A 22503-nucleotide genomic window follows, 5' to 3' on the forward strand; every position below is an offset into this window, starting at 1 on the left:
TTATTCTGCCACTACAACCAAGCGCACCCTAAAATATCTTTGTCCTCTGTCACTATCATATCGAGCCGAGCCTGTTCTGCAGGCTCGTTGTACCATCGAGCCTGGCTCGAGAGCTGAGACTCGGGATGATGGCCAGATCCGCAAATGCCAGATGGGCCATGACCGTGACCCCACCAGGCCACCACGAGTCGTCACTCGCCCAGTCGCCCTCGCCCTAACCACGACCACGACACAGCCCCCGCACAGGTTGCTAGGGTTTGGACAGCCGCAGCCGCCGCACAGCTGTCACTCGTCGTCTCGCCCAGTCGCCCTCGGCCATTGGCCCCTCGCCAACTCGCCGAGTCACCGTCGTCACCGAGGCCCGACTGCCCGAGCCGGTGGTCGCCACTGACCGACTGCTCGAGTGCGCTGTGTGCCGACCACCAAGTGCCCGACGGCCAAGCCCAAGCGCCGAGCGCTAGCCGAGGCCCGAGGCCGCCGGTTCCGGTCGGCAGCGCCCAGCGGCCAGCTCCAGCCATCGGCGCCGCCGTCCGCCGTCGAGACGCGGAGTGCCGAGCACCCTAGCGCCCAGCAGGCAGCATCAACTGCACCTGCACTGCACCGACAACACCGTAGCAGACTAGCATGTATGCGCTCTCTGTTGTTCACTGTTATTCAAAATGGCACATTGTTATTCACTGTTATTCAAAAGCGACACTTTGTTATTCACTGTTATTCACTATTATTCACTGTCATTGCTAAGTGACACATTTGTTATTCACTTTCTTGGTATTGTTTGTAGATTGCTAAGTGATGGAATCCTTAACAGTCCATTCAACCGCGTAAGGGAAAGGGAGGAGCGAAAGAGATGACACTGATTCAGAGAGCAACTCCTTTGACAAGAATGATGAAATGCGTGAGGATGAGATGACGGTGCTAGGTGGGAAAGATGCCGATGTTGTTAGAGTTGATGAATCTGATGGTGGTGGAGATGTGAATAGAGTCAAGAAAAAGGCGTAAATGGGTGAATAAACCAGTTAAGGTTGAGGGGGGAAGCAAAGGCAAACCCAAGGTTTGGGAGGTTTTTGATAAGGTGAATGTGCCAAACCCGACCGATAAGGAGAATCCATTACTAAAGGCAAAGTGAAAATATTGTAAAAAGCTTTAGAGTTATGCACAAGGGTCAACAACAATGACATTGTCGAGGCATATGAACTGTGACAAGTATCAAAAGCATATCGAACAGAAGCTTGATCAGTCTCTATTGAACTTTGCTCCTTCAACGACAGGTGAATCTGGATCTGGTCTCCCTACTATCTCATCACCTAAAGATTATAATCACGAGCAAGTAAAAAAACTAATTGCCAAAATGATCATAGTTCATGAGTACCCATTTAGAATGGTTGAGCACTTTAATATTCTCATGAAGTATATGAATCCGTTGTATGAATTTGTTGGTAGGAAGACCATAAGAGCTAAATGTTTAAAGATTTATGAGTCTGAAAAGGAATCATTAGCAAAGGCCCTTAAAGGCGTGGATTTCATTTCCTTAACCACTGATTTGTGGACATCTAATCAAACATTGTCCTATATGTGTTTGGTTGTACATTACATTGATAAAGATTGGAAAAGCAATATCGTGTGCTGAATTTTTTTGAGTTAGACCCTCCACACAAAGGATATGTGATAGGACATGCTGCTTATGAATGTGTTACTGCATGGAAACTAGAAGATAATATTGTTTCCTTCACTCTAGATAATGCTGCAAACAATGATAATGCTATACGAGGTTTGAGGGCTAGATTTGCAGCTAGACAAGGGAATGCTTTCATTGCAAAATACTTTCATGTCTATTGTTGTGCACACATCAATTTGGTTGTCAATGATGGAATAACTGCATTAGCTTCTTTGATAGAAAACTTAAGGTTAACAGTCAAGTACCTTAAGAAGTCTCCATCTCGCATGCATAAGTTTGTAGAGATATGTAGATCTCTTGCATTGCAAATTGGAGAAGGGATGAGACTTGATGTGTCAACTAGGTGGGGTTCAACATACAAGATGTTGCACACTAGTATAGCTTACAAAGAAGCTATTAAGACATATGCTGATTCAGATTTGAACTATAAGTAGGAACCTACAACTGAAGAATGAGATTTGTTTGTTGCAATTGAGCCAATTCTAGCCTCTCTAGCTAAAGTAACCACTGCATTGTCAGCTTCTTCTTACCCCACTGCAAACCTATTCTATCCTCACATTGTGGATGTCAAAATTGCATTGAGATCAACAATGGGTTCTACTAATTTAAATATGAGAAAAATGGGTAATGCAATGATGGAGAAATTCAATAAGTATTGGTAAGAAAAGAACAATGTTATGGTCATTGCTACTATCCTAGACCCAAGGTATAAGATGAGATATATTGAGTGGTGCTTTGGTAAGATTTTTGATACATACCAAGTTGGTATTGAGATAGAAGAAGTTAGACGTGAATTAGAAAAGCTGCTTGAAGACTATGAAATGCAACATATATAGAGAAAAGCTGCTCAAAGCAATCCTAGTGTATCTTCATCTTTGACCACAGATAGATCATGCAGTTTGCCTTCTGCTTCATGTGAGTTTCAGTCATACTTATCATCTACTGAAGCGAACCCATCAAAGAGTGAGTTGCTCATCTATTTGGATGAAACAAATGTGAGTTTAGCTGACAAGAGTTTGATTTTCTTAACTAGTGGAAGGTTAACTCACATAGATCTCCAGTGGTGTCGAGGATGGCAAAGAAGTTCTTTCCAGCTACCTCTGTGTCTTCTAAGTCAACTTTTAGCGCTAGTGGTCGAACTCTAGATGACGATCGTAGCTCTCTAAGCCCTTCTATGGTGGAGGCATTGGTATGCTCCTCTAGTTGGATTCAAGGTGCACATGATGGGATTTTTACATATGTGGTATGTATTGGTACTATGCTATTCTTGTATTGTTTTATTATATTAGGTTTCTTTAAACCACTCAATCAAATTACTCTAATTATTTTTAGGAGCAAGAGGACGATGTCAAAAACATTTCATTTTCAAAACGTTTGGTGGAGAGCAACTAGATTATCCTTTTGTAAGTTTGTATTATGCTTAGCTAGTTGAGTGGTTTTTTTCTTCAAAAGTGTCCATTCAATACTTATTTTAAGTTTACTTTGCATTTGGATCTAACTAGTTATCTTTTTTCTATTATGATATCTATCAAAATTAGAGTTGGAAACTTGGAGTAGGACTGATGCTTTTTGTTATGGATTGTTGGATGGTGTATTGGTGTGAACCGTGAAATGGTAATGGCATATGAAAATAAAATTCTGGAACTAGAGTGGAGTCTACAAGGTGGCTGAACGACCTAGACCTGCACGCCTGGACAGGCTGGTGGACAGCATGGTTCTCTTATTTGTATTTATTTATATTCTATTTCTGGTGGACAACATGGATGAACTGTTCTATAATCTACTTTTTAGTTTTCGGATGAAGAAATGCAACTATGCAAATGCAAGTATCTGTATTAGGTGCAATGATGAACTGAACTTGTTTCATGTTTAGACAATATATGCTGGCATGCTGCTATGAATCATGGAGACTTGAGACTTCTTATTTTGTATTATTGTGTTGTTGGATGCATCATACATATATATTTCATTAGTTGGATGAATAACTGCAAGTATCAAGTGCAACTGATGAACTATTAATGCTATATTCCCTACAATATAGAATTCTGGACTGCATTAATATTCTCGCTCGCAAGCGTATAACGAGCCGAGCCTCTACTCTACTCCCAACTCGTTTAATGAACGGCCCTCACCGAGCCGAGCTCGGACCCTCACCGAGCCGAGCCAAGCCCTAGCTGCCACCGCCCCAGCTACACGCCCACCTCGCATGTACAAACACCAATGCCTCGCTACAGCCTAGGAGCTCCATGTCCCGAGACAATCCTGTGTTAGATCCACAACGTGTGTAAGGGGTGGCGACCAAAGGGAGCTCCGTGGCCCGCGTGGAGCTGGCGTGAGCTTCGCGGCTGCGATACTAGTTGGCCAAGCGAGAGTAGACGAGCTGAATGGCCTACTAGGCTACATGTGGCACAATAGCTGGTGTGGCCCACCGGCTACACTTCCCCGATCACCCAGCTTCAAATGCGATGGATAACTAAAGGTTGTGGATCTATGGTGGAGCAGTCCAGCATTGACGTGGGAATAGGACTGGGCGAGGAGCCGGTGGAGAGGGCTCCACCATCATGGTACGATCGCTGATGTCACACCCGGTTTTGGAAGGCAAACCGAATGCGAACCATGTACGTGCCAGGATCAGAAACTCACGTACACAACAATTACATAATTGGACATCATCACACAATGATCGAAATAAATAGCAGAAAGGTACTTTAATTACATCAAGATGTCCAAGACATCCACAAAGTCTAATACATATCCATAGTGTTCAACATTAATATCGAGAAACGAAACGTAGAAGATAAGCCTACACAGATAGTTGACTGGGAGTTTGCCACTAAGATAAACTAGAACTCATCGTAGTCCTAGAACTCCTCAAAGTCCTCCAGGTTGCCAGCATCTCCTCCTGAGCACTGAGTACAGTGGGGACAACCTGGGGTGGGGTGGTTTGTAAAGCAAGGGTGAGTACACATCAACATACTCAGCAAATGTCCCGTTTGGATAAAGTGGACTAGCTGTATGTGGAGTTAAGGTTAAACTGTTGCTTTTAGTTGGTCAAGTTTTATTACTATAAGTAGAGCCAAATTTTAGTAATAAACCCAGTTATTACCTAGAAGTACTCCTTCCAAAAGGAAATACCAGAGAGCAAGAATTATGACTATCATTGCTAACCATCATCATAAAAATAACCAAAGTTCTTCTAATCAAAGAGGATCCCAAGGCCGCTCATAACCGTGAGCACGACTGATATACCAGTTTCTAACACTCTGCAGAGGTCACACACTTTACCCACAAGTCGTGATTCCCATTCTGCCCGGGGTTCTAGCCTCCCCATTGATCACTACCAAGGTGACCTAGCAGGGTCTCACTACGTAGCCTTTACAAAGATTTCCTAGAGGTCATAGTCTCCCGTTACGTTTCTCCAGTTTGATAAACACAGTACCTCTCCCCAAATGAAGGGTGACTAACAAAACCAAATCAAGAACCTCTGCAACCAGCCTCGGCAGAGCAAGTACTTTGCTCGGACCCCATTGACGGCCCTACGGCGAAGCCAACTACTCCTTTGGTTCCTCTAATTAATCAGCTAAGGGCGTCCCATTCCACCCTCATGGTTGCACTGTTATCCCGAGTTGTCACTCTCCAAACAGGTCCTTACGGAGAGGTACTCAGAAAACAGCCTGAGTCCCCTAAAGTATCACAAGAACCTCATCGATATAACATCATTGTATCATAAATAATTACACCATGTTCATTGATTAAGTTAAAGTAGTAGCATAAGCTAACCATGATTAACCCAAAAAGGTAAACAAGGGTAAGGTAAATACAGACTAGTCAATCCTTAAGTTTTAAATAATGTAATGCGTGACAATGAATTATAAAGTAAAATAGGACATGATAGGTCTGAGGACACTTGCCTTCACCAGGTTGTTGCTTAGAGGGATCTTCGGCAACACACTCAGGAACCACGGGCTGCTTGTTGTCTAAATAAAGCGATCATACATTCAATACATTTGGAAAGTACAAATGAACAACACATCAAACATGTACAAACATTGGAACACATCTCAAAAGGTATATTATTAAATAAAGGAGAATGACCTTAAATTATAAAATGAACTAATCTTAATTAGGAGTTGATTACTCTCTAAGTGTTTGGAACACATCTCAAAAAGGTAAAATAGTAATTAAACAAAGAAAGAGATTAAATTATAAGATGAACTAATCTTATTTTGGAATTGATTATTCTTCAAGTGTTGTCCATAATTACATAACCTAATTCTATTCATTTTATTGAGACCTAAAAGTTAAACTAGAGATGAATTCATGTAGTACATATTATTAATCTCACAAGATTAAATATACTTTAACTTCTAGGACTTTCCTTTTATTTATTTCATTAAATGAATAAATCAACATATACTTTAATATTATATTCTAGGTGTAAAATTAAAGTGTACAGACTATAAATGAACATAATTTATTTGGGCAGAGAATAATCTTATGAACATTTTGCAATTTGAACCACTAAATTTGGAGTTGATATGAAAAAGATATGAAATAAACAAGTTTTGAAGTTTAAAATATGAAATTAGGTCTAATTATGTAATTATTTAAAAGTACATGGGGCTGTTTAAAAGAACACAGGGACCTGCGCGCGAAAACCAGGGACAACAGGTTTATTTCTTAAAACCCGAGGGTCTCTTAAGCAAAACATACACGTGAAGGGGTACAGGGTGATCTCAACCATCGGATCAGAGATCAACAGACATGATTAGATCCCGCGAACGCTCGCGCGGGCGCGCGGACGCGATTGACAGGCGGGGACGAGGTGTCAGTGAACCAGAGCGGGCTCACTAGCCGGGCCCAGCGGCAGGGGCACGGGTGAGGGGGAGAGGGGAGAGCGGTCGGATCCGAATCAGGGGGCTGGGATTAGATCCGCTCTGATTAAGTCTAAACCATCTGATCTCGGACGGACGCCCGAGATCCAACGGCTGGCGGCCGGACGCGGGTGCGGTGGCGCCGCTCGGTCTCGCGGCGAGGGCTCACCGGAGACTGGCCACGTCGAGGCTCTAGGGGCTTGGGGAATAACTCGAGCGCGCTCAGGGCGATCTGGCGAACTCGACCATGGGCGCAAAACTGGCACGGGGGCACCAGAGGACAGAGACAGCGGTGGAAAGGTTCCGCGGCGGCGGAACTTACTCCGGTGAGCAATTGCGCGGGCACTGGGGCGATACTTGGCAAAATAAAGGCATGGGAAGGTCGCTCACCTCGAGTGCGAACTCTGGGACGCTTGGGGAACGACGCGGGTGCGGTGGAGCCTCGGGTCGACGACGGCGGGCTCCGGCTGCACAGGAAACACTCCGGTGAGCGTAGACCGGGCAAATCAGGGAGGGGAAGGGCAAACCAAAAGGTGTCTCGAGTAGCTGACAGCAAGGCAGAACTCACCGAGGCAATGGACGGGGCGCGGGCTCAACGACGGTCGTAGAACGGACGGCGGTCGACAGTGAGCGGCGGTGGAGCTATCTGGTCACGTGCGCAGAGAGAGAGAGGGGGCGAGTGAGCGAGGGGAGGTGGGCGAGCGGGGCGTGGGGCGAGGACGTGCGGAGGTGGCCGGAGATCGCGCGGTCGTGGGCGCGTCCACGACGGGGGAACGTGGGCAGGAGGTTGGGGACGAGCTGATAGGTGGGGTCGGCAGGACAGAGAGAGAAGCGGGCACGTACGAGAGGAACGACGCCGACAAGCCTGACCCACTAGGTAGCGGGAGGGAGAGAAGGGGCGCGAGGGTTGGCGCCGACAGGCGGGACCCGCCTGTTAGGCTGTAACACCCCGAATTTTGGAGTTGAATTTTTTCTTTTCTTCACTCACCAAATTCGGGCGTTACCCTTTCCTTTTTCCTTTCCCCTCGCTAAGCCTTTATCATTTCCAAAGTTATAACGAGATTTGGCTTGAGATCTCGTGTAAAGCAAAACCCTAGAAATACTTTATTTTGGTTTGCTGCACCATGTCGAACCATGCATTTATTTTGATTGGTTGGAATTGTGAAAGCCTTCATCTAGAAAATAGGTTTTAGAAAAAAGGAAAAACCTTTTCTTTTCGACCTCCCCCTTCCTCCCCTTTTTGGCCAAGCCCGCCCCCTCCCCTCGCGCGTGGCCCAGCTAGCCAGCGCGGCCCAGCCGGCCTCCCGGCCTAGCTGGCCTTGCGGCCCAGCCGCCCCTCGCTCCTCATGCCGCGCCCAGCGCGCGGACGGTTGGGAAACCGCCGCCGCCTCCCCCGTGGGCCCCACCCGTCAGACCCTCCCCCTCCCCAAACCCCTCTCTCTCCTCTCCTGCTCGCCCCTGCTCTCCTGCCCGATCCGCCCGCTCCCCTGCTCGGCTCGCCGTCGAACCGCCCGCCGCAGGCCTCCCTCCCCCGCGCGGTAAGCCCGTCCCCCTTCCCCACGCTCGCCGGCCCCATCCCCGGCCATGGCGCGGCGGCCCCAGCGCGGCCCCGTCCCCGGCCATGGCGCGACAGCCCCGGCACGGCCCCGTCCCCGGCCTTGGCGCGGCGGCCCCGGCCCCGCCCCTGCCCGGCGCGCTTCCCCTTGCCCCGCCCGATGCGCCTCCCCCTCGCACGCGCCCGTGCGGCTTGCCCGGCCATGGCGGCCCGGCCGTGGCGCGCCCCCGGCTCGCCGGCGTGCGGCCGTGGCGCCCCCTCCCCTGACGTCCCCGCGCAGCCCCCTGCCGCCCTCGGCGCGCGGCTTCACGCCCGCGCGGTCTGGCCCCGGTGGCCCTCGCCGTGGCGGCTAGGCCTCGCCCACCCGGCGCGGCGCCCTCCCCACGTGCCCGCTTGCCCCCGGCGTGCGCCCCTAGCCCGACCGTGGTGCGGCCCCGTCGTCGGCCATGGCGGCTCGGCCCCGCCCGCCTGGTGCGGCCTTGCCCCGACGCCCCGCCTTGCCTCGGCCATGGCGCGGCCCCAGCAGCCTGCCCGCCTTGGCGTGCCCCGCCCCTGCCCGGCGCGACCGCGACATGCCGGCCCGGCGCGACCTTGAGCTCGGCCCGACATGCCTATGGCACGCGGCCTTGAGCTCGGCCAGCACGCGGCCCCGCGCGGTCGGCCTCGGCATGGCCTCGTTGTCGCTCGCGGCGCGCAACGCAGCGCGTGCGCAGCTCGGACCTGGCGTATGCGCGACCCGTTCGTGACGCATCAGCGCGGCCATGCTCGTGCGTGCTCGCGTGGTGCGCGGTGCTTTGGCATGGCTCGCCGTGCCCTTGACGCGCTTGTCTACCCTTTAGACGTGCCCGTCTACCCCCTGTGTATTCTATGCGTAGTGATCACGTTATCTAATTAATAAATGGAAACTCAATTTGGAAATTTGTTACGTTAGTTAATTCATGTAGTTAATCATCTACCTTATTTAATGTTGATCAATTGAAAATGGTTATGATTTTATTAGTGCATGTGACTAATCCTTGTTATTGGAACTAAGTGGAACCAAAGCACATAACGATTAGTTATGCGTCTACCCGTACTACGCCTCGAGTATAACTTTAACCCCTGCGAGACCTTCTTTCTTCTTTTTCTAGCCATGGCAAATGCAATATCGTATGTTATACTCTATGCATATTTAATCTATTTGTTCTCTTGTATGGTGTACTGTTTGTTTCCTAATTCGAATGGATGGATGTATGTATGTTTGCGCTCGCATAGAGAACGATCCGGTTGAGGAGCCCGAAGAACTCGCAGGAGAAGCCCCTGAGCAGCAGTCGGTTGGTGGAGGCAAGTGTCCCATGACCTATCTCTGTCCTATACATTCTTTAATTCACCTCCCACATTTCACATTTATACCTAAGGATTGACTAGCTTTTGTTATCCATGTCCTTGTTTACCTATCTAGGTTGGATTATTATTGTTTAGCTTTGTGCTATTGCTCAACTCTAATCAATGAACATGATGAGAATTATCAATGATACACTGTTTTCCTCTCTTTTATTATGATGTTGTACTTGTGGTCTTCAAGGGGGCTCGAGCGGTTTCTCGAGTGCCTCTCCGTAAGGACCTGTTCGTTGGACGACCGCCCGGGAAAACAGCGCAACCATGAGGGTGGAATGGGATGCCCTTAGCTGAATAATTAGAGGATCCAGGGTGTAGTTCGCTTAGCCGTCGTGCCGTCAATGGGGCTCGGTGTATGCGGCTCGCTCTGCCAAGCTTGGGTTCGCCCCCTTGGGGAGGAGTGCAGTGCATTTAGGAAACCTAATGGGCAGCTACAACCCCGGGGAATCTTTGTAAAGGCTACGTAGTGATGCCCTGCTGGGTCACCTTGGTAGTGATCAATGGAGAGTCATGATCTCCGGGCAAAAAGGGAATCACGGCTTGTGGGTAAAGTGCACAACCTCTGCAGAGTGTTAGAAAACTGATATATCAGCCGTGCTCGCGGTTATGAGCGACCAAGGGAGCTCCAGTGATTAGTGGTACTTGATCAGAGATGTTCGGTTTGCAGGTGGCAATGAGATTGAGGGTTCTTGGTTTTGACTCTGGGAATGGTAAGTGGTACTCTTTCCGTTTGGAAAGGAGTACGTTTGGGTTAATAACGTGGGTTAATTCTAAAACTTGGCTTTCTCTACTAGTAATAATAATCTGACCAACTAAAAGCAACTGCTTGACTTACCCCCACATAAAGCTAGTCCACTACAACCAAATAGGACACTTGCTGAGTATGTTGATGTGTACTCACCCTTGCTCTACACACCAAACCCCCCATCGCTAGGTTGTCAGCATTGCAACCACTGATCAGGAGAGGATGAAGCTATGGGAGGAGACTTGCATGAGTTCCAAGACTACGACGAGTTCTAGGCGTGGGTTAGCGGCAACCCCCAGTCGGCTGCCTGTGAAGGCCGCGTTTATCTACGTTTCATTTTCGCACTTTGATTTATTGTAAAGACTATGTGGATGTCTCAGACATATGATGTAATCGACTATTATTTCCCTTTTTAATACTATTTGAGCACTGTGTGATGATGTCCATGTTATGTAACTGCTGTGTACGTGAATTGCTGATCCTGGCATGTACATGGTTCACATTCGGGTTGCCTTCTAAAACCGGGTGTGACACATGCACCGAGGGCGCGCGGGCGCGAGGCTAGGCTTGCTGGGCCGACTGTGTTGAAATGGGTTTTTCTATTTCCAGGGAATTTCTAATGCCTTTTACATTTATTTTCTCTAGGGGTTTCAATTCAAATTCAAACCAAGTTTCAAATTCATACGAAATCAAACATGTGCAACAATTCAAAGAATATTTGGAACTCAACATGATGCAACATTTCATAACTCATCTGCTTTGTCAAAAATAAAATAAATAATCCCTCACTAATTAAGCTAACCCTAACCAAAAGAGAAATAGAGAGGGAGAAACTAGAGAGAGATAGAAACTAGAGTGAGAGAGAGAAGAGTAACACCTGAATTTGGATGATAATAAGAAAGAATTTTTTATACCCCCAAATCCAGGGTGTTACAGCTTATCATGAGGATGAAGGAGATGCAACTGCATGGATGGTGTGGGAGCGGAAGAAAACGATGCTAAACTTTTCAACACAAGAAATTGTTTCTTCATCATTGAGGATGGCAGTAGAACGACGACACGATGAGCACCTTCCCCAGTTGGCGGCCAGGGGGTGCGCTGGCTCTGTCGGCAGTGGCGGACCTAGGATTTTTACATAGGGAGTGCCACAACAAAATTTTCATGTAGAATTCTATCTAATGTACATGTAACTTCATAGTAAATTTGGTAAACAATTTGGTATATAGATATAAAGTTTGACACTCAACAAATAAGCATGAAAATTGCATACATTAAACACAAAGGTTGCAATAATACTACTTATCTGGCCTACGCTTCCTCAACGCCATAAAAGTTTCAATTATATCTTCTTCATTCACTTCGAAGAAAATATCCCTCTCGATGTATGTAACAAGACAATCATCCAAAAGGCTATCACACATCTTATTTCTCAATTTAGTCTTCACCAAACTCATTGCAGAAAATGCCCTTTCAACACTTGCTGTCGCCACCGGCAAAAGCAATACCAATTTGAGAAGCAAATAAACCATATCAAACACATTATATCTCTTTGTTTCAACAAGCTTAACTGAGAGGTCCACAATATTAGTTATGTCTTTGAATCTATCATCTTCTTTTATGCCATCAATATAATTGTCAAGTTGCAAGTCAAATTTTAACAAGTCAGTGTTTGACATGTCATTTGGATAGAAATCAGCTAGCTTTCGTACCTTGTGTGCATCAAAAGAAGCAAAAGAGTTGGAAGGATCTAAGGCTGACATACAAGAAAGCAGCTCCATATTAGCCTCACTAAACCGACATCAAGCTCTAGGCTAATTTGATCAATGACCCCAATATATACTTCTCTTCTAAAGTGGTCATCATTGGTTTGGTTATAAACAAATCGTGATGATCTTCCATAAGGCTTATAATTTCCATCCATATCAGGAACTTGGATATCATGTTTGTTGCAAAATGAAGTGATTCTTTGAAGGAATTGATCCCAACCATCAAGCCTTAACTGTTGCATTCTTCTCTTTGCCACATTAACAAGTGAAATTGCATTAATAATATCTTGCTCCCTTCTTTGCAAACACACTGATAAATCATTGGTATATCCAAGAATAACAAACATTAAGTGTGCATAAAAAACAAAGTCAAATGACTCAAATGCTCCAAGCATAGAATGTATCCTTGTCCAGTCACTTCTAATTGTAGTATCCTCTCCAAGTATCATGAGAACATCTCGGATTACATGATACATAGTAATTATGTTGCATATAGTTTTGTAATAAGATCCCCATCGAGTCTCACCAGGCCTAGGCAACCCCATCTCTTGATTCAATCCTCTCCCAGTTTCAAGTTCACCACATTCAAGTGATTTCATGAGATTCTCAAGTCTAGCATCTCGAAGCATACCGTGACGCTAACAAGAAACTCCAACGATGTTCAATAAGAGAGTTACTTGATAAAAAAACCACACACAATCATTATTTCCCTTGGCAACAACAACAAGAACTAGTTGGAGTTGATGTGCAAAACAATGCATATAATAAGCAGAAGGTGAGGCTTGCATGATCAATGTTTTCAATCCTTTAATATCACCTCTCATGTTGCTAGCCCCATCATAACCTTGACCACGAATTCGTGTCATAGTCAAGCCATGACTAACAAGTAAAGCTTCAATTGCATCTTTAAGTGATAAAGAGCTAGTATCATCTACATGAACAACTCCAATGAAGTGCTCACATGGCCTTCCCAATGCATCAACATAACGCAAGTAAAGAGTAGTTGTTCTTTGTGTGATATGTCCCTAAACTCATCCGCTAAAATTGCAAATGGCTCTTTCCCAAGCTCTTCAATTATTTTCTTTCTAGTTTCTATAGCGCAACACTGAATAATCTACTTTTGTATCTTTGGGCTAGTCAAAGTGCAATTACCTGGAGCGTTGTTAAGAACATACTTGTTGACATCTTCACTATTTACAACAAGAAATTTCAAGATTTCAATAAAGTTTCCTCTATTGCTAGACTCTTCACTTTCATCATGTCCACGAAATGACAATCCTTGATGCAAAAGAAACTTCAAACATCGAAGTGAATATGTCAACCTTATCTTATAAAGTTTGCGATCATCATCACTCCACTTCTCAATTTTATTATCAATTGCTTCATTAGGATTTATAAAGCCAAGATATTTCTCTTCGGCTATCTTATGTGACATAGAACCCACATGTTTTAGAAGTGCTTCAGACCATTTATTCCAACCATCTGAAGTAAATGCAGAAGTCCCTTTGCCATTATTTGCTTTACTTTTGAATAAGTAGCACATAAAGAAAAATGCAACATCTTTCTTGACACTATATTCAATCCAAGGAAAATTTTGAAACCACACAAAATTAAAATGGCGATCTCTATCTCCAATTTTCCTATTCGGGAATTCATGTGCATATGGTTGAAATGGACCTCTAAGAATATATGCTCTTCGAATTGCATCGTGATCATTAGCATGGTAACTTGCAATAGGTTGTCTTTCACCTGGATCATGTGGAAGACGACTGACATCATAAAGTGTTGGCGGTGGTGGTGCAGATGGCATTGGATTCACAATTTCTTCATTTATCCTTTCTTCCTCTTGTTCTTGATGTGTCGACGCTTGAGTAACATCCGGAGATAATGAAAAGAAGCAATAAACTTCTGTTTCTTTGCAGCATGATTGCAAAAAGAGAGGCAATATCTCCCTGCTTCTTCATATTTTAGTTACTACAAAAATAATGGTAGTGAATCAATAATCAATGAGACAAAAATCAATAATAATATATATAGACACACACATTTTGTTAGAAAAAATTCAACAAAAAATGAAAAAGTTCCGCGACACAGATTTCATAGCTAGAAAAGGCCCCTAGCAAAAAAAATCCCGTTGCACACGAACACATCAACAAAACTCTATCCATACAGCCATACAGGCAGCAACAAGAAGACTTCGCCAGGAACTGAAGGACAGGACGACTACCTCTTCAACATCCGCCTCCTCAAGCAGAGAAGCACTAGCAGTCAAGCTCCTCTTTCGCGGTTCCGCCCCGACTTCTACCTCCACGGCTCCACGCCGTCAAGCAGGTTCAACGCGCTCAACTCTGGCGAGGACTCGCCCGACTGGCCGCGCAGGAAGCCAGCCGCCAGCCCACCAGGAACAATCATCTTGTTGTTGCCTTGTGAGTGTGGGAACCGGGAAAGTGGGAAGCCGAACGATCGGAGAGAAGTTGGAACAGCCGTCGGGCTCGGGCGTCACGTCGGCCGAACGGGATGGCCGGATGGGGTCCCCGGTGGGCTTGGCTTAGGGTGTGATAGGGCCCACCCAGACCCCCCTATGGGTCCACCCCTGTCTGTCGGGATGCGTGAGGACAGCGAGACAACAAGCAACTCCCACAATGAGCATTTTACTAGTTGTAACTTGCAAAGTAAATGATTCGAATGATGAAAGTGCAAAGCGCAATATTTAGAGTCTTAGATATGCAATTCTTTCTATAGAAACATGCCAATTGCCAATCATACACTACATGTACTTGTTCATCCTCCATAAAACCCCCCAAATTAATCCGCAATACTGAGACTTAGGCTATCTTCAGCAGCTTACCCATCCCTATATTTAAACTTCACTCTGCGAACAGTACAATCTACAATACAAAACAATGTTTTGGATGACCATATATGTGGACTGTTGGAGACAGTCTTAAGAGGTGTTTGGTTTTCTAACTAAAATTTAGTATGTATTACATTAGATGTTTAGATGACAATTATGAGTATTAAATATAATTTAATTATAAAACTAACTACACATATAATAAGTATTAAACGGCAAGACGAACTATTAAATCCAATTAATTAATTATTTCTTGTGATGATACAATAAACATTTGCTAATAATAGATTACTTAGTCTTAATAAAATCCTCTCGCTGTTTAGTCTTTATCTATATAATTAGTTTATATTTAAACTATATTTAATATTCATAGTTAACGTTGAAACACCACACGGATGAAACTTAGTCAACACCCCCTTAGCCATGGTATATAAAAGAAAAGAGACTTCATGTACAGTACAGGTACAAAACTCACATAAGTAGCAGCCACTATACATACAAGTACAACGCGAACTTAAACTGAACAGCAGTAGCATTTTCCACTCGTGTATGCAGTGATCGGTCCTCCCCCTTGCCTCCGACACCCAACGATTCAACGAACCAAGTGCATGCATTCTGCCGCGCTGGTCTCCGATCCCCCACCGTGAACTTCCCTCCGATCCGATCCCCGGTCCAGCTGTGTCCTCATGTGAACAGGTCGTACTTCACCGGCGTGCCTGTGGGATCGATCCATGGCTGGGCGTGCAGGAAGTTCTCGACCGTGAACTTGGTGGCGTCCGCCTTGCTGATCACCTTCTTGAACCCCGGCCAGCTGACGCGCCCCGCCGTGTTGGCGCCGGGCCCTGTGTTGCCGAACTCGGCGTACCACAGCGTCTTGAGCCCAAAGTCGCCGTTCCAGGGCAAGTACCCCGCCTTGTCGATGAAGTCCGGGAGCTCCGACTCCATGACGATGGTGCGCGAGCACTCGCGCCACGGCCGGCCCAGGTAGTTGCGGATGGGCGGGCGCCCGGAGTCCCGGAGCGCGGCCTCGGCCTGGAACTCGCACTTCTGGAGCACGAACCCCGTGGCCTCGCGCGCGTCCGCGCGGCCCTGCGCGGTCGCGATGTTCTGCTGGTTGTCCATCGGGCGGCGCAGCACCAGGATGCAGTTCTGGAACACCGCCGCCGCGTCGCCGAAGATGAAGTCCACAGTGCCTGAGATGATGCAGTTGCGGTAGAACTGCGCCTTGGAGTGCGCGTACAGCGTGTCCTGGAACCCGTCCATCTTGCAGTTGAGGAAGATGGACTTGTCCGACTGCACCAGCAGCGCCACCGCCTGGTGCTTCTCCGCGCCGGCCGTGTTTTGGAACCCCATCCCGATCGCCATGAATCCGTCGCCTTGCGCAGCTACGAACCAAACAACAACACATCATGGGGGGCGTCAGTTGTTGCATTTGAGGAGGTTGAGGAGGCCCATCGTCGTCCTTACTGAAGGTTGCAGTCTTGAAAGTCGTGATCCCGTCGGCGAAGCTCTTCTTGCCGGTGACGATGGACTTCTTGGAGCCGTCACCTAAGAAGGTCACGTTCTTCATAGTCTTGGTGATGGTCACGTACTCCTCGTACACTCCCTCCTTCACTTGGATCACGTATCTATAGGAGAACGACGATTCACCAACACGTTATAAACACTGTGCACTACCAACCACCTTGTCTACCTTCCGTCGTAGGTCTTTGGCATGGCGGCGAGCGCCTCGTTGATGGTCTTGAACTTGCCGCTGCCGTCCTTCGCCACCACCACATTTGGCGTGAGTGTGCTCTTGAAGCCGCCGCCTTTGAGCACCCTCCGCTCACCGTCGGGCACCCACTCCGGGATGCCGTCCTTGTCGAGTGCAGGCCCGGCTTGCGCCGGTTCTCCCTCCTCCTCGAGCAACCGTCGTTTCGAGCCGCCCTTTAGCACAGAGAGGAGCGATGACCCCTTCTCGATGAGCGCCAGGGCGTTGCTAGTGAGCTCCTTCCCATCGTTGAACGACTCCTTCACCTTGGCCTTGAACTCGTCATCGGGGAACCCGTCGACGCACGTCTCCATGTTCGCGATCACGGCGCTGAGCCAGATGCGCAGCTGGTAGCTCTGCTTGGCGATGCCGTCCTTGTCGTCGACGCCCTTGAGCGTGCTGTTGAGGTCATCCTTGGCGTCCGCGAACACCTCCTTGCAGTCGGCGACAGCGCCCTTCACGAGTGGGTCGTTGCTCAGGATCAGATCGGCGCGGTCGAACGCCTGGCCGATCGCGTCGCCGATCACCTCCACAGCACTGCGGATGATGTCCTTGGGCGACGACGAGCTGGCGTTCGCGGCCTTGCCAAGGCTCTTCTCACACGCGTCCGTGTAGTCCGTCTGCGAGCACATCGCCTTGATGCTCTTGGACACGGCCTTCAGATTCGTCTTCGATTCCGACCCCGATTCCGATTCCGATTCCGCTTCCGCTTCCGCTCCCGAGTCCGAGTCTGACCCGCCGCTCGACTTGCCTTTGGAAGCAGACTTGTGGCCACCGTCGCTGGACGACTTCTTCCCGCTGTACATGACCGCGGCGCTGCCCATTGCGATGAGTATGATGATGATGGAGATAGTCCCGGCGGCGATCATGATGCGCCTGCGCTGCTGCCGCGCCTTTTCGGCGCGGCGGCGCTCGGTGAGCGGACCGAAGTCGCCGAACGCCGACGACGACATGGTCGGATCGGAGCTGTTATTCTAGTCCTTTTTTGGGCAAATTTTTTTTTGTCTTTTATTGACCGCTTCCTCCTGGCCGTCACCCTCTGCCTTCCATCGCCCAAGGCAGAGAGGATGGAGCAAGGGCGGGAGGCAATGGCGAGACAGGTTTATTTGGGGACTGTGGATTGTTCCGGGGAAAGAAGGGTGGGGAGACGTTTGTGGAGGCTATGTTTGGGAGTTCGTTATTTCTTGGATTCATTTTGCCACGCCACAAGTCCACAACGATCTCAGGACTTTCCTTTTGCATCCCGCCAACATGGCCGATCTCTCCCACCAGGACAACAATGAGCGTGGAACGGCTTAAGGTCCTCAATAGTCATCTAAACAACAATGTCCTCACAAATCCGTTTAGAGAACTCACATTCAACGATAAGATGTATCCTAGACTCCAGGGCCCCATGCATATATGATGCATGTGGCCAATTTATGGCTGCTAAATGATCGGCCGTCTAGATTCAATTTTGAATAGCTACCTAACTAAAAAACTTGCACTTAGGGGGGCACCCAAACCTTCCATATGAACAGGTCAAACTTTGTGCAAGTCGATCCAAAGAATTGAGCCTGATATGCCGATTTACTGTGTAGCGATGGTCTGAAGTGAATTTCCAATTAATGACATCTTCATACCCTAGTCGGAGTTGGATCTTTTGGACATGGGACAAGAGAGTGTAGAACTCGTGAATACGGTGAGAATTAATTATTCTATCGAGCAAGTCAAGATCAGTGATCTAGGCATTGCTTCTTACCGCACCTACCAAAGATTTATTCTTATTTCTTGATATGGTAAATAGGCGAGGCGCCAGATCTTTGGCCCTCATCCCACCAACCCAGGCACTATCCTATAATGATATTTTAGAGCCATCACCAATCACAATATCTGTTGATGCCGCAAACATAAGTTTATCAGTCTTGGTGCAAGGTAACTCCCAATTGCCCTAGGATGTACATGAGGAGATGCAATTATGTCGTAGCCACCGCACACGTAAGGCACGCGCGAAAGAGCCCAAGTGAAGGACCCCCAAGCCACCAAGAACCTTTAGTCTCACCACATGCTTCCAATTAACCTTGCATTTTCCGCCTTTCAGCGTTTCAAAACTAGCCCAAAGGAATTATCTCCTTCTAGAGTCGATAATAGCCAGAATTTGCTTGGGAGCATTGAGTGCGAAAAGTAGGTAGATTGGTTGTGAGGTAATCACCGATTTAACAAGAGTTAAATGATCCGCCACCGAGAAATTTCTCCCTTCCAACTACTTAACTTGCTTAAAACCTTGTCCACCAAGAACTGGAAGTCTCCTTTCCTGAGCCTAGATGTGCAGAGTGGGAGACCTAGGTATCGAATGGGGAAGGCTGCTCTTCTAGCTGGAAAGTAGCCAATGATGTCATCAAGCGGGAGTCCCTAGCAACGGATCGGGACGATCATGGACTTTCAAAATTTTGTCACCAAACTAGTAGCCTCACCAAATAAGGTTAGTACCCTAACAATTGACTCGATTTCCTTTTAATCAACTTAACAAATAAGGCCACATCATTTGCAAATAGGGAAATCCTTAGGGTGGGGAATGCCCACCCAATTTGGTTAGTGCACCAGTCTCCGAGGCAATATTCAGGATTTTCTGCAAGGGGTTTATCGCCAAGACAAAAAGTAGTGGTGAGAGGGGGTCCCCATGCCTGAGGCCTCTCTCGTGACAAATGGGCGGATTAGGAACCCCATTAATACTCACTCTTGAAGTTGAAGTGGAGAGGATTGAAGCAATCTAGTCCGTCCAAATTGATTTTGTGCATCAACCGGAATTAAAGACTCCTCGTCGCTCAAAAATCATAGACCTAGAACTAATTCTCACATTAGTCTTTAGTCTAATTCTAGTTAGGATTAATATACCAAATCAAAGGTTTATTCTCTACTAGTGGCACTAGATATTTTGGAATGGGCTCGCCTAGGGGATATGACTTGTCAGGAACATGCTAGAGAAGCAATTATGACCGTGGGTTGAATGTGAACCATCAATGATAAAGCCATAAAGGTACATGTTAGGGTCCTAGCTAAGTAGCAGGATTTGTGATGTAGAGACAGAGACTTGATACAAGGAATCAATCTCAACAAGAAAACTTCGCCTTGAAGGAGAGTTCTTATAGGCTAAATGTGGCATGGTGCCAATACAATTTCCCAATGAGCTGTTACTTTGATGGTTAACTCAAAGTGATGGATATCCATCCAATGTGTTGCTACAAGATATACTTTAGGTATGATCAGCCATCAGTATTAAAGAAATAAGCTTTTGTAAAACATTTTTAGTCTCGACTAAATTGACAACTTGGACTAAAAGTGATATTAGTCCCAATTTAAAACAATCGATACCTTTACTCCTAGTGTGAGAGATAAACTCGAACTAAAGGTGTCTTTTAGTCCTAGTTGCAACCATCATTAAGGCACTTTTGTGGAGGCTAAGCCCACTGATATAGTTCTAGAGTACTCTACTCAGACTCAACACAACTGGACCTAAGATAGAACGTCATACAACTACCGATTGGATAGATTCAGATGATACACCCTATATGTAGTAGTACAATCTCACTACACATGTCTCATTGCCTAACACATCTACCTTTTCACCACCTCCAGACCCTTATGTTTTTTGCTTGTCACTAAAGAGGAAGAGGGAAAAAGTATATTAGACTAAAGAGGAGCATGTGAGATGGACTCGTTCTTTGTGTGTGACTCTTTCATCGTTAACATTTACTTTTGTACATTGTATTATATGTGTGACTATATGTTGTATGAGATCCCATGACATTCGTATGCACACTTTCCTTGTATATAAATATCATGTCACTTGGTCATTTCTTGTTCGTTATGTTTTATTATAATCTTGTTAATCCCATACTTATGCTAAGTTCACATGTTTTAAGTACATATAATAAACAAAAGGGAGAGATTGAAAGCATCTAGGACTATAGTGGATTTGAAAGGGAAATGTGCCCTTGGGCCATTTCTAAGTATTTTGGTGATTAAGTGTCCAACACAAGTGTCTAAGTGTTAAATTGTGCCAAGGACTCAAGAAGTGCAAATCAAGATTAAAGGTATGTTTCTAGACTTAGTACATTGTTTTGAAGACTAATGTATTGTGTCTAAGTGCTAGAAACAGGAGAAACAATTATGGAGAAGTTGGCTGTGTACAACCAAAAAGACTGCTCGGTCTGGGTGCACCGGACTGTCCGGTGGTGCACCGGACAGTGTCCGGTGCGCCAGGCTGGCGTCTGTCAACTGGCTGCTCTCGGGATTTCGTCGACGGCGTACGACTATAAATCACCGGACTGTCCGGTGAGCCAACAGTCGGCCGGGCCAACGGTCGGTCGCGTAATCCGCGCGCGATGCGTGGCAGAGCCAACAGTCAGAAAGGGGGCACCGGACTGTCCGGTGTGCACCGGACAGTGTCCGGTGCGCCAACGGCTCTGAATCTCAACCGGTCGGCTTCGCAAAAGAAGGAAAGAAATCCGCACCGGATAGTGTCCGGTGGTGCACCTGACTGTCCGGTGCGCCAGGCGACAGAAGGCAAGAATTGCCTTCCTGGAATGCTCTCAACGGCTCCTAGCTGCCTTGGGGCTATAAAAGGGACCCCTAGGCGCATGGAGGACACAACCAAGCATTCTCTAAGCATTCCTAAGCACCAAGACTTCAATTCCGCGCATTCGATTCTTTGTGATAGCAACTAGAGCTCCATTTGAGTAGAGAACTCTTTGAGTTGTGTTAAGAGCTCGTGTTGTGACTTGTGTGCGTGTGTTGCTCTGATTTTGTGTCTTGTGTGCGTTGCTCATCCCATCCTTACTTCCGTGCTTCTTTGTGAACATCTTTGTAAGGGCGAGAGGCTCCAAGTTGTGGAGATTCCTCGCAAGCGGGATATAGTAAAGTGAAAGCAAAACACCGTGATATTCAAGTGGGTCTTTGGACCGCTTGAGAGGGGTTGATTGCAACCCTCGTCCGTTGGGACGCCACAACGTGGAGTAGGCAAGTGTTGGACTTGGTCGAACCACGGGATAAACATGTGCCATCTCTGTGTTGATATTCTTGTGGTTATCGTGTTGTGCAAGAACTCTTCTCTAGCCACTTGGCTTTATTGTGCTAACTCCTAATCAAGTTTTGTGGCACTAAGTTTCAAGTTTACAGGATCACCTATTCACCCCCCTCTAGGTGCTCTCAATTGGTATCAGAGCCGTTCTCTTCAAGAAAGGGACTAATCGCCCGAAGAGATGGATCCTAAGGGCAAGGGGATGGTGGTCAATGATAAGGAGAAGGAGTCCTTCGTCAATGATCCAAAGGATGACAAGCCTACTGACTCAGGCTCGAGCCACAAAAGAAAAGACGGGAGGAAGAAGAAAACAAGGCGCATCAAGGAGATAGTCTACTACGATAGCGACGAATCTTCCTCTTCCCAAAAGGACGACGACAACGACTACGAGAAAAAGAAGACGGTTAATTCAAACTTTTCCTTTGATTATTCTCATATTCCGCAAAGTTCCAATGCTCATTTGCTTTCCATTCCCCTCGGTAAACCCCCCCACTTTGATGGAGAGGACTACGGATTTTGGAGTCACAAAATGCGTAGCCACTTGTTCTCTCTCCATCCAAGTATATGGGAGATAGTAGAAAATGGAATGCACTTTGATAGTACGGATAGTCCCATGTTCATTAATGAGCAAATTCACAAAAATGCACAAGCTACTACTGTTCTTCTAGCTTCATTGTGCAGGGATGAATACCATAAGGTGAGCGGCTTGGATAACGCCAAGCAGATTTGGGACACCCTCAAAATCTCACATGAGGGGAACGACGTCACCATGCTCACCAAGATGGAGTTGGTGGAGGGCGAACTTGGGAGATTCGCAATGATCAAGGGCGAGGAGCCAACCCAAACGT

The 22503-nt window shown here is 46.8% G+C and overlaps 1 protein-coding gene across 1 annotated transcript; it reads right to left on the reverse strand.

The window, feature by feature from the left end:
* Positions 1–15250: 15250 nt before the first annotated feature.
* Positions 15251–17658, reverse strand: LOC100194282 (uncharacterized). The gene is made up of 3 exons (NM_001139321.1): positions 16540–17658; positions 16314–16474; positions 15251–16231 (listed from the first exon to the last, which is right to left on the reverse strand). The coding sequence occupies exons 1-3, from the start codon at positions 17547–17549 to the stop codon at positions 15531–15533; spliced, it is 1872 nt and encodes a 623-aa protein (NP_001132793.1). The 5' UTR covers positions 17550–17658; the 3' UTR covers positions 15251–15530.
* Positions 17659–22503: the final 4845 nt, after the last annotated feature.

The sequence above is a fragment of the Zea mays genome, chromosome 7, assembly GCF_902167145.1.
Source record: "Zea mays cultivar B73 chromosome 7, Zm-B73-REFERENCE-NAM-5.0, whole genome shotgun sequence".
Taxonomy (NCBI): domain Eukaryota; kingdom Viridiplantae; phylum Streptophyta; class Magnoliopsida; order Poales; family Poaceae; genus Zea; species Zea mays.